This window comes from Crocodylus siamensis, chromosome 5 (genome assembly GCF_052110815.1).
Source record: "Crocodylus siamensis isolate JL-2025a chromosome 5, ASM5211081v1, whole genome shotgun sequence".
NCBI classification, from domain to species: domain Eukaryota; kingdom Metazoa; phylum Chordata; order Crocodylia; family Crocodylidae; genus Crocodylus; species Crocodylus siamensis.
In genome coordinates this window covers 100,351,116-100,364,559 of record NC_143399.1, presented here as the reverse complement: position 1 = coordinate 100,364,559, position 13,444 = coordinate 100,351,116, and the positions used below count along the sequence as shown (strand labels likewise).

The window sequence follows — 13,444 nt, the reverse complement described above, 5'->3', positions numbered from 1 at the left end:
TCTTTAAAAAAGCCTTCAATCTGGTATCCCATGATCACCTCTTGGCAGAACTGGCCAATTATGTCCTTGGGTCCATTACAATCCGCTGGCTGGAGAATTGGCTCTGTGGTCTGACCCAGAGGGTAGTAATTGATGGAAGTCAATCATCATGGTGCCCTGTGACCAGTGGGGTCCTCCAAGGCTCTGTCCTTGGACCTATATTGTTCAACATCTTCATTAATGATGAGGACATTGGAGTCGGAAGCAGACTGGCCAGGTTCGCTGATGACACCAAACTTTGGGGCAGAGCATCCTCACCAGAAGACAGGAGGGCGATACAGGCTCAGCAAATGGGCAGATGAGAACCTGATGGTGTTTAACACTGAAAAATGCAAGGTTCTCCACCTTGGGAGAAAAAACCTGTAGCATCATTATAGGCTTGGCAGTGCTATGTGGGCTAGCACTATGGAAGAAAGAGACTTGGGGGTCATGATTGACCACAAAATGAACATGAGCCTGCAATGCGATGCTGCGGCTAGTAAAGCGACCAAAATGCTGGCTTGTATCCATAGATGCTTCTAAAGCAAATCCCAGGACATCATTCTCCCCTTGTACTGGGCCTTGGTGAGGCCACAGCTGGAGTACTGCATCCAGTTTTGGGTTCCACAATTCAAAAAGGATGTGGAGAAGCTTGAGAGACTCCAGAGAAGAGTCACGTGCATGATCAGAGGTCAGGAAAACAGACCTTATGATGACAGGCTGAGAGCCATGGGACTCTTCAGCTTGCAAAAGTGCAGGCTCAGGGGTAATCTGATGGCCACCTATAAGTTTATCAGGGGTGACCACCAGTACCTGGGGGAACATTTATTCACCAGAGCACCCCAAGGGATGACAAGGTTGAACAGGTATAAACCACTGTAAGACCATTTCAGGCTGGACATAAGGAAGAATTTCTTTATTGTCTGAGCCCCCAAGGTCTGGAACAGCCTGCCATCGGAGGTGGTTCAAGCACCTACACTGAACACCTTCGAGAGTAATTTGGATGTTTACCTTGCTGGGATCCTATGACCCCAGCTGAATTCCTGCCTTTCCGGTGGGAGGCTGGACTCCATCTTCCAAGGTCCTTTCCAGCCCTAATTTCTATGAAATCTATGAATGCTGTTTTCAGCAGGGGGATCTGACTTAAATGGACTGTTGAGATCCCTTTCAGCCTTTTTTTTAATTATTATTTCTTAATTTGATTTGTAGCAGAAGATGGAGTGTCCTGCAATACCTCTCTGTGCATAAGTCCAGCATATAGTCCTTGATTTAGTTTCCCCATCTCCAAAATGAGAACAATAATGCTAAACTCCAGGAGTATGTTATGTGAGGCTTAATGGGTTAATCTTAATAAAGTGTTTTGAGAGGAATGAGAGATGGGTAACCATGTATTTTCTATTGTGACATTGACTATCCCATATCCTTTATGTATCTTTGAGACAAGATATTAAAACTGGGATTGGGAAATAAATAAACTTTAAAATCTACACAGGTATTTTCTCTTGGGTCTGAAATGCTGTATTGTTAACATCACATAAGTGTCCGCTTTTGCAAACTAGTTGGTTGCAATGGAAAATATGTGTCTCATGGGTTTTTCTACCTGTTAATTAGAAGCAAAGGTCAGTCAGGTATTTGGTCTGTGCTTTTGATGACACTCAGTGAACTATATTTGGACTCAGTACGAATTCTGAAAAAAAGAGTGTCTAGTGTTCCAAAGGGGAAATTTCATTGAAACATGTATAGAAAGATAGAGAAATCTGTGAACTATACAGCAATTGGTGAGCTCCTACTCCTATTTATTTCCTTTCATTTCTAAATTCTTCTCATAATATTTTCTAGGGTTTGTTTCTTTTTCATTCCCAGGGACATCTTGGTAGAATGGATTTCTTTTCACTATTCCAGTGTGTGTGTTCAGGTTGTTATTCTTTTCCCTTCGACTGACATTTTAGATGGTTAAACAATACAGCATGAAGGGCAGGGGTGTGATTATCATAAGATAATCACACCCATAGGTGTAAAGAATAACAACATGTTCCACATACAGGTTTCTCTATTAGCTCTGTAGAAAAAGAAACCAAAGAACAAAGCTTTGTGTTCCTCTCCCTTTCCTGACTGTCAAGAATACGATGTTCTTCCTTTACCTCAAAAATGTTGCTCAAACATTTTCTAGCCGGGGGGGGGCGCGGAAGGAAGGAATTGCAAGGAAAATTAGTGCTGATATTTGTTGAATGTGTTCAGTAGCAAAGAGGAGCAGTAGAAACAGTTAACTTTAAACAAACAAAATATAAGTAAATATTTCTTCTGTTTTTGTACAAAAAGCTAGCTAATTTATCTAATTGCAGATTTGTTCTTCTAGTAAAAAAGGGCAGTTTTGATTCCAGTGCTGCAATGACTGCTTGTTGATTTTTGTATAATGTTTTGGAAGCACTGAACATCTAACCTCTTTAGAGATGATCCGTTGCTACAGAAATATTTTGGTAAATAAACAAACTCCTTGCTCTTATTTTATTTTTAAAATTTATCTTCCCTCTACCAGAGCCATGGATAACAACAGTGGTATCTAAGATGTGAAATACCACTTTTTTATCCAAAGCTGATTTTTCCTTCTTTAAAAGTAGAAGGGTTGAATGCACACTTGATAAATTTGCACCAATACAAATTGGGGAATGATTGGCTATGCTGCAGTGCTGCAGAAAAGGACCTGGGGAGTTATGAAACAACAGTGTGCTCTTGTTAGAGAAATAGCATACCGTGTTGTATTAATGGGAATGCCACTTGCAAGTCAGGGAAAGTGATTCAGTACTGCTGAGGCCTCCCTTGGAAGACTGTGTCTAGTTTTGTGCATTTCAAGAAAGGTGTAGACAAATTACAAAAGGTCAAGGGAAGAGCAATGGAACTGATTAGATGTGTAGGAAACATGAATTATGAAAAAAGCTTAGAAGAACTGGGATTATTTAGAGTGGAGAAGTGAACACTGGTGAGGGCAGGGGATTTAACCGCAGTTTGTCAAATCCCTGGAGGGTGATTACAAAAAGGGTGGAGTTAGACTCATGAGTCTAAGGTGGTCATGAGACGAGGATAAAAAGTAACAGTCTCAAGTGGCCACAAGGGAAATTTGAGTTGGATATTAAGAACTTCCCAAATGTGAGAATCGTTAAGCAATTAAAATGATTGCCTAAAGAGGCTGTGGAAATTCCATCCTTGGAAGTTTTTAAAAGCTGATAAGACAGACACTTGGATGGGAAGGTTTAGACAACAATGTTGCTGCTGGGTGATATCCTGAAGTCCCTTTCATCCCTATGACTCTGTGATTTTTGAGTAAAAAACAAATATTTTTTTCATAATCCAAGCAGTGCTGATGTGTCGAAAAATGTTATGTATGTGCAGTTAATGTTTCTGTAAAGTTCCAGCAATAAGACCTAGATAATAGCAAGGAGTGTTTTGGCCCCAAGCTTCTGCAAGTATGCTTTACTTCTGACCTGGAGTAGCTATTCTTCCCTGGTATATCTTTTGAAACTGCCTATAGCTAATGAAGTTTTCCATATTCTTAGATTTCTGTGGAGAAGAAATTACACAAAGGCCAAAAATTCATTTTGTGTAAACTAACAAACATTATCCCTCATACAGTAATCTGTAGGTGAAAGGCCCAATCTTATACCACCAGTACCTTTTATTATCCAGTTCTCACAGCATACCTATTGTATGCACTTTGAAAGAGCCTCACTAATTCTTCAAATGCTTTAAAAAATGAACTGAAACACTCCACAAAAGTTTCAAAAGAAATTTTGGTTATCATAGAACTCTTTGAAGAACCAATTAGCACAACAGTGCATACATCACCCATTGAAGTGTTAAAAAAACAAAACAAACAAACAAAAAAACCTGAAATGACTCTTTGCAGTGAAGTGTAAATGATTTTCTTTTTTCCTTCTGCTAGGTAAAAAATGGTTGGTTGTGGCAGTGTATTGTGAAGACCTCAAGAAACACCAACAGTTTCTCCATTCAGTTTTCATGATGTAAATGAAGTCTGGCTTTTCCCCAATGGGCAGCTAAACCATGGACAGGCTAAAAAAAAAGTTTTGGACTGTCTTTCTAAACCAGGCTTCACCTTCCCCCTTGGAAACCTGTTAAAGGATTACAGTTGAAACGGACAAGAGAAAAGGAAACCTTGAACTGGAAAGTTAACCTACAATGAGAATTACGAGCACATCTTGTATCTGCCCAGTCCTAGTTTGTCTCTGTTTTGTGCAGAGATGTTATGGAGCTGCTCACCATGGCTCCATCAAGGTGACTAGAAATCAAACCAAACACACAGAAGGTGAAACAGAAGTACACCATCGTCCCAAACGTGGATGGGTGTGGAACCAGTTCTTTGTTTTAGAAGAGCACATGGGACCAGATCCTCAATATGTGGGAAAGGTAAGACCTTATTTCTTTCTTATATAAGGTACAGCAACACTTGCAGAGGAAAATATTGTCAATTCAGGTTCTTCCCTTGCTGATGCCTTCAAATTTAAAGGAGATTCCCCAGAGTGAATGATTCTACAGACACTTCCAGTGTATTTGCCTGTTGCCCATATTTAGTTACAGTATTGAAGATAAAAATGATGTTGTCATAAAAAAGCAATGTTGTTTAATACTTTTTAGAGTTCTATATTAAAAAGGCAAATGAAGGTTGCTGAATTGGGTGGACTTATGTACCTGCATCACATTCTGTATTACCCCATGTGTATAATGAATAATATACTAAGGTTAGCTACACATTTGATTAATTCAGGACAACTTTAAACTCTCTTCTGAGGCATATTTTGGAAACAAACTGAGTCCAGGAACACTGCAAGGACTGCTTTTTTTGCCTAGCTTTTGGGTAGTCAATCTGGGAGGGTTGTGGTAGAGAGGGGATACCATCCCACAATGTTTAAGTATAAGAAAAAGGGCCAGCAACAAGTTGGTTAACATTCTGCAGTAGTGTCTGTATGATATAATCCATGTTGAAACTATGTTAAAAGAATATGACATTTGCATAGTGGTGTATGAGCTGCAAAGTTAAAGGCTTGTTATACACAGTCCATTCATGTGTTATGATACCACTTTTTATTACATACACTAAATCAATGTTATCTTGCTTCATTTATCAAGAAAGATGACAAAGTTTACCATGGAAGCAAAGGCAGGTCAGCTAATAAATAGGAAAGAGGGCAAGGAAACAGAAATTATCATAAATTATCATCAACATGATGCATCCATGCTTAAGCCAAATGCACTCATAACTCATAAGACGTAATGGGTGAGGTGGTTCTACTAGAGAGTATTAATGCAATTATGCAGTTAGGCACTGCTTAAGCTTCTTCTATGGCTCTAATCAAGAAAGATTGAATTAAAATTGGAATAACTATAGGAAAAGGCCAGTAGGAGTGAGTAAGTGAAGAGCCTATATTTAGAGGCCAAAGAGCTTGGAAAAGATTCCTGACAAACAGATTTACAGTAAAAGAAATAGATGTAAGAAAGCTAGCTGATTTCAATATAAAGCTGGGGAATGGACCCAAAAAGTCATGTCATCCATGTGTATGTGATAATTTACCATGTTCTAGGTACTATGTGCTGCCCTGGGGAGACTGCTTCCTAAACTGGAGTAGGGTAACTGCAGCCCTGGGGTGGATTAATTAACATGAGGGAAAAATCTTTGGCACAGTTACTGAGCCTGCTTGAAGTGCCTTGGATAAATTATTTTCAGTATAGGAAGAAGCCTACCTGCAGCAGTGCTGTGTGGTTGAAGATATTATGCTGGACCTTGGTAAGCATGCGTAGCAGTGATTCCCAAAGGGTCTGTTACAGCACTCTAGTGTGCTGCAAGGCCAACAGAAATGTCCTGTGAAAAATTGGCAGTATCTAATATTCTGTTTTTGCCCTTGTCTTTGCACAGAATGAAGATTTCTCAGTGAACAAGATTTGTTAGCATTTTTTTAATGGTTTCCTTTGAATGGGTGACCCCATCTCTCTTTGCTCTCCTGTGTACCCCCCCACACCTTTTTTTCTCTTAGAAGATTAAAGGGTATCATGCTCACAATTTGTGCGTCTGACTTGCCTCCTCAGCATTAGTACATTTATAGTAAATTTATACTTGCAGTACCTCTATGGGGTTTAGAAGCACTGGCAGTACCTTTTATATTTAGTGGTAACTTTGATTATTTGTTTTAATATGGAGATTGGTTGACCAACATTCCAACGTGAATTCATTAAGGAAGTGTGTTTTTGAAGACAAAAAAATAGTAGTAGTCAACCTAAGTGCAATATAAAGGCTATGTTGTGTTAGTGTTTCTTTTAGGTGCACTGCTGTTGCATTTTATTATATTTACTTTATCAAAATTTCATTTCATATACCTTTTAATTCATAAGAGTTTTTGATAGCAAGACCCTTGATCTATGGAAGAGGTTAAGTGGGAATCACACCATAATTTTAGGCTTCTGTTCAATGTCACTGCCCTGTCAATGCTGTCAATTATTATTTTAGTAGTCTATTCTGCCTCATTGATGTTAGTGTTAGCATTTGATATCTGCCCTTTCACATTTTTCACACCCAATTTGGGAATAGCATCACAAAAGCAGAGTCATTATGTAAAATGCTGTTATAATGATTGCAGTCATTGTCATGGAAATGTGTGCAAAGGACAAGAATAGGTCTGCAATCAAAATGGTACGGTTTTTCATCCTTATCATGATATGACTATCAAGGCGATGGATTAATTTACTGTCATTGTCTATTTGTTCTACAGCATGTGTTAGGACAACAAGTCATCGCCAGATTTTAATATACAATATATACCAACCCTTAACATATGTGATTTTTGAATTGTCTTAAAAAAATATTGCTTGCAGACTAGAAAATTGTATGAAATTAATAGTTATTAGTAATGCTTTTAAGATTTTCGTAAGTGCGGAGAACATGACAAAATATAGCCCTTTGCTGAGTGAGATTGTGATAAGAATGAGAAATGATCCTTTTGCACATGATCAATTCTCTATCTGGTTTTAAGATTGTTATTGGATTTCTTCACAGGGATTTATTTTTTTCCAAAATGATAGTTGATTTGGGGAAGATTTCCCTCCAAATATCCCAAGGGAACAAACCTATCTAACAGCTGCCTGACAAAATGTTTATTGTACATATGCAGTAAAGGAATGTCATCATGTGGGCCTTTTTGCTTCACAGGGTGTGTTCCAGCCTACATCAGATCTGCATTCAGTGAGATGGGGGTTTATGAGCAGATCTTACCCTTAAGAGTAATTGCAATGAGACAAAGCACTGCATGTTCCAGGAAAGGTATAATTTTGAGCACTGAGGGAAGCAGGTTTTCTGAATATATATACACCCAGGGAGAACCCATATACACTCCATATACACCCCAGTCCCTCCATGTAGTTCACCCCTCTCAAAACAGCAGATTTGTTAGAGGAAATGCACAAAAAGTTTTATTGTTCTCTCATCTCCCATGATGTATACCAGTTACATTTCCCAGGCATTAAAAAAGCCAAACAACAGATTTAAAAAGTGTGTGCATGTGTGTAGGCATTTAAAATGTTCTTCCATTTTAAATGCCTGGAACAGACAGGTACCTGACTCCCTATGTTTAAAGGGCCAGCACACAGGAAATAGAATCATAGCTACACATCTTAAGTTGGAGAAGCAAGTAAATACACATGGATGGAAGGGGCAGCAAAAATATCTTGAATCTAGACTGTATAGCATTGAGTGAATATCCCTAGAGTGTATGACATAAAACAGATAGCATAAAGATACAAGCTTGGGATTCATGAGACTTAAACCTGTTTTCTTTGTGGATCCTTTGGTTCTGTGACTTCTTAAGGGTGTTTCCCCCTTGTGCAACTACACAGCCCTTCCTACAAGGCATGAGTGAATCTGGTTATTCCTGCATTTCACTTTCTTAGGGTTATTTTCAAGAGTACTTTTCCCATAGCAGGAGGAGATTATTGTAGGGGGTTTTATTCTTATTTTTATTTTACCTGTCATCATATAATTCTTGTGAGATGTTATTTATAATGAGATGGTATGACAAATGAAAGAAATGTAGTAATATGACTACGAGATTAAAGCGTGTTACAAGTGTTATATATAGAGAAGTTGGTCAAGCTTTTTTAAGCAAATCATACAGCGCCATATTAAAATATTCAGCTGAGAATTATATGGGAAAAGAGGTCTCAGTTGTCATCTTGGATTTTTAAAGTGAGAATTTTGTTACAATTTTATTATAGTTATTACTTTACTTTCCTTGAAAATTGAAGATATGGTGTATCAAGCACACTTCCTGGTAAAGAGAATGCAATTATATGACACGTAAGAGAATGGGTCTGACATGTCACAATGATGGCTGTAGTATTTTCCTGATTATATAAGAGAAATTACAGCTTCTCTGTCATAATGTTAGTAAGGAGAGAAATTGAACTTACTTCTGCACAGACAACACTAGCATGAGCCCTGGCCTTAGCCCTTCAGTTTCACTTTCAGTTCTTTAGCCATGGGTTCCCCTGCACATTGAACATTATTATATGCTAAAAACCCCAAAAGTTTGAACATTATCATATGATAGACTAGTAAACTTTTTAAATTTATTTTAATCATTTGAAACGCTGCTTTTCTTTCTTCATAAAGAAAATGAAATGGGAAATGTATGTTCTGCAATCTTATTGAAGATTTTGCACATGGTTAGCTATTCTCATGTCATTGTAAAGATGATCGCAAGTGGCATAATAACATCGAGAACAATATGTGCTTCATTTTATGCCTGTTTAAATTGTTTTTTTCACAACTAATAAATTCAGATAAAAATGATTTTTCCAGACTTTATAGCAATGTTATGGTAATAAAAATAAAATAGGAGCATGAATCTTCAAGCACAACTTCTTTGGTTCCTACCCTGACTTTGGGCATTTCCCAAAGATTATGACTTAATGTTAATATTATTATTGTTGTCATTGTTGTGGCTATTGTTATTGTTATTTTATCATTATTCAAATAATAAACAATATGTGTCTACATACATATATGCATTTACTGCTTTAGAAAATATTGAAAAAGGATTGCAAAGCTGATGCATTAAAAAACAAATGCATTAAAATACTATTTTTGCTTTCAGTTTTTTGTCTTTCACACTAGAAATTCTTGCTTGTTGACCTTGATTGTTCACATGTAGCAGGGTTGTTTTGCTTTGTTTCATTTTGGGTTTCTTGATGCCCTCCTTCAGCCGTTTCACCAGTTCCTGCACTTCTGGTAACAGTGGTTTGCCACAGCCAGAAACATCAATCCTTGGAACTTGTGCATTTTGTTTTCAAGTTCCCTCACTACAAGGATTACCTGGCTCAGGAGGGCATTACCACTGCTGAGGCTCTTGGTGGCCTTGAGGAAGGGCTTCAGGACCACCAAGATCTGGGAGACGGTATACCACTGAGCTTTGTTAAGTGGGCCACTGATCCCAATCTCCCCATGCAAGACTATCTCATGAATGGCCATCTGTTGCTTGACCAGCCTTTCCAGCATCTGGTATGTGGAGTTCCACTGAGTCTCCACATTCTGCATGATTTTGTGCTGTGGGATGTTCAGCTCTGCCTGTTTGTCCCACAACATCTTGCCCCCTTGATGCTGTGGTGGAAGTCACCCACCACCTTCCTGCATTTTGAAATCAGGTGGCTGGTTGTGACGGCACCCTCTCCAGCAGCTCTGTCCCCTTCCAAGGTGTCCCTGATTATGAGATGCAGGTTGTGTGCCAGAAAGTGAATGCCAACAAAGTTGGCAACATGGATGGCTTTGACCATATTGGCCCCATTGTCAGTGACCATGAACCCTTGGGTGAGCTCACCCTGCCCAACAAGCCACCCCTGTGCCATGCCGTTCATGGCCCCCATGATCTCTGTTGCCATGTGGGACTCGTCCATCACCTTGGCTTGAAGGAGAACCCACTGAACAGCTTGACTGATTGCACCAGTGCTCTGTGAGGGAGGGGTAAGCACGATCTTCATCTCGGCTGCTCCAGTTGTCCAAGGTGAAGTGTAAGGCCACCTGTGGACCTACCTTGCACAGCTCCTTCCTCAAGTACTTCCTGCATGCCTCATACAGGGAGGGCACATTATACGATGGGGCCACAAGTGCCATGAGCCGTCTGAACTCTGGCCATTCAACTAAGGACAAGGGGTAGCAATCCACTCTGGGTGACATTGCTCACCTTGGATATCGTCCCTGTGTGCCCGCCTTTCCCCCACTGTTCCAGGGTGGTCTGCCTCTGTTTCGGGGGGATGGGAGTTTTTGAGCGAGAGGGGGACTTCTTTTTGGGCACTGGTGCCAGGCTGAGGAGGAGCAAGGGCGAGGGGGGCGGTGCTTGCAGAGATGCGTCAGCTTCCCTGTGGTGCTTATGCATTTCGTTCCCTTGCCCCAGCTGGTTTTGGCTTGGCAATGCAGGCAGGTAGTATCTGTGGGATCATCTGCCAGCTCAAAATGAACCCAGACCACGCTACCCACTCACTTCTGGGGTGTGGGTACATGCGTGGATGCTGCCTTTTCCTCCTTCTCATTAGGCAGAGCACAGCAACAGGAGAAGCACGCTCAGCTAAGTCACTTGCCTCTACAACCTCAGCCTTCTTTGAAGTACCTTCCGGGGAGGGAGACCTCACTCTAGGGGAAATGTGAGGGGTGTGGAGCACAAACTCAGATGATTCCCCCTCCTTCACCAGAATTTCCCTTGCTATGGCACTCAGATCCAGATCCATCCCCAGCTCTTTCTTCCTCTGGCACTGGAGGGCTCAGGCTGGGAATTGAAATCAGAGTGGAGGAGACTGTAATGCTGGTTCTGCTTGTTGTTGTCATGGTGGTAGTGCTTGAGATTGTTGTTATGGCAGGGGTTATTGGAGCAGATGCAGACACTGCTCCCATCTCCTTGGTGCCAGTAGCAGCAGAAGCGACATGTCTGCTAGTTGTTGGAAAGAGCTGTGTCTAAGTTTTGGTTTTGGTTTTGTTTGGGGGGAGGAACTTAGAGCTCTCCCTCTGCCCCCTCTTCCACCCCAGCCAGAAGAGCTGCCAGCTGCCTTTCCAGCATGCTTTGTGTTTGGTGTGCTGGAAAACCAGTGCATGTTTCTGTAATGTAACACATGTATTTATGTAATATATAAATATATGTTCTGTAATATATATTGTGCTTTCCTGCACAGTCAACTCAGACTGTCAGGGAAAACACAGATTTCTTTTATGTGGACAAGAATTACAGAGAATAACAAAAACAAAAAGAGGATTTTGGGGGAGGAATAGGTTGAAAGGAATGGATTAGGAAAGGGTATTAGGATATTTTGGAAAGGATTGGATCCCGCTTGCTAGGAACAGACTAGCAAGTAGGACGTGAGAGCCTTCCTAATGCTGTTTGGAGGATAGTGTTCAGTAAGCTGTCAGAGGCACAGCTGACAAAGCTCACACCAGACAATGTTTTTATGCTCCTTCTCTGTCCCTCTCCCAGAGCGCTGGGATTGGAAGGGACCTCAGGAAAGGATCACAGTCACTGGTCAGCTACTCATGTCAGTATCAGAGGAGTCCTTCCCCCCTCTTCCTCCTCCCTCTCTTTAGTTTGTATTTCCTTGCAAGCCTGGCTTCAAAACTCTAATCTCTTGGAAATTTTAAAAATGTTTCGAGTGCCCTCATTTCATTTTGAGGCTGTTTCAAAGCCTTGCATATTGTTTTGTTTTCGGTGTTTTGAGCTTGAAACTCATCGAAACACCTTTGGAAGAAAACATCCATCACAATTTTGTGCAGCTCTACAATTTACCCTTCTCTTTTGAAGTCAATGGACTTTATTCAAGGTGAACAGTCTTCCAGTGCATTGCAAATAGCAGGATCAGTGAGCTAATTTGTTTCTCCTCTTAGGTGGAAAGTAATTGTGTCATATTATTTTATTATTATATCTCCTTATTCATCAGCAGCAATCCCTCAATTTGGGGATGATCTGTGGCTCACTGATGGGTAATACAAGGTGATACAGAAGGATATTAACATCCTTCTTATTTGAGACTTCTGTGATTGCAAGTTATCTGCACTGTCTGATTTTAGGATTTTATAGAGAGGGGCAGGGAAGAGGGATTTGATTTAAAGCCCCTAGAAATTTACCTTAAGCAGTTCCTCTACCAGTACGATTCACACTCCTTAGTTACTACTTTTTCACTCATGGAGGGAAAAAAACATACTTCTAAAACTTTTATTTTAGAGCCTGTATTCAGTAATAATAATTTTCCTCATCCCTTTTATAAACTGTGAGCTCCTCCCCACATTCCTTTTTTGTAGAGGTGGTATGATATTTGTCTGCATGGTGTATTTTATAGTGTCCATCTCCAACTCCACCCCCTACCTCTCTGCCACCCTCTCTTACAATCTCAGTGTGCCTATTTAAGGTTTTAACTGAATTATGTTTTAATTTGCTTAGTCTGTCTAGAATGAAAAGTACATAAAACAGTAATGCTATTCATTACTGTGCTAAGCTCTGAAGCCATAGGACTAAATTAGGGGTACGTGGGCAACTATAGAATCTGGACCATCATTGCTAAATGAACAATAAAAAATATTCAGTAAGCCATTTAGTGTTTGTTCTGGAGAAAAGTGACAGGGCGGAGCAGTCATGAAGGGTTTAATATCTGCTATAGGGTTTCAAGAAAGCCTTGTCCTTTTCCTAAGGTAGAGGAAGTCACAAAGGAAAAATCCTATGAGAACTTGCTGCTTACTTGTTTCTTTTTGTATCAAAGTTAAACCATAATCTGAGGGAAAGTTAGGAAGGAGACTTGGTCATGGGTTTTCCTTGGCTGCTGAGGGAACCTACCAATTTACAAAAGGTTGTTTGTATATTGCATAGTGGTGTGGCACTAAAGGTAGTGATTCACGAGCTTGATCTGGAACATCTTGCCGTCTTTGTAATTGCTTCTTCACCTCATTAGATACTTTGCATGCATGGCTTCTTTCAGTTGTTATATCAAACTAATAATGTAAAATGCCGAAAAAACGCATATGCTTGTGTTCAATACTACATGCACTATTTTTAATTATAATGAAAATTTGTCAGGCAATAAAGAACAAGCTGTAGATTAGAAAAACAAGGTTCTCTTTCAGTGCTTACCCATATGCATATCATCAGCTTAGGTATACATGAATCTACCTACAGCACTCAAACCTGGAGGCTTTCTGGCTTACTGGCATGCATACTTCTTGAACAATTCTAGCTTTCCTCTGTTTAGGTTGAGAAAAAGAGAAGTCCTGGACTTTGCTTATTGTCACTTATGGCTTCTACCTTGTCCTTGGAATTCCAGCCCTATCCATCATGCATAGGTACTGATCCCATAGTCTCTGGGCATACCCAAATATCTATACTATATTGATGAATCCCACATC

At 40.0% G+C, this 13,444-nt stretch overlaps 1 protein-coding gene across 2 annotated transcripts in view; it reads left to right on the top strand.

Annotated features, from left to right (window-relative positions):
• Nucleotides 1-13,444, top strand: part of CDH18 (cadherin 18) — a 1,127,064-nt gene that overhangs the window by 819,857 nt on the left and 293,763 nt on the right. For both annotated transcript variants that reach the window (XM_090049911.1, XM_090049912.1), the window contains one exon: nt 3,956-4,437. In XM_090049911.1, coding sequence (XP_089906037.1) covers nt 4,210-4,437 — 228 coding nt within the window. In that variant the 5' untranslated portion in view covers nt 3,956-4,209. The remainder of the gene's footprint in view (nt 1-3,955; nt 4,438-13,444) is intronic.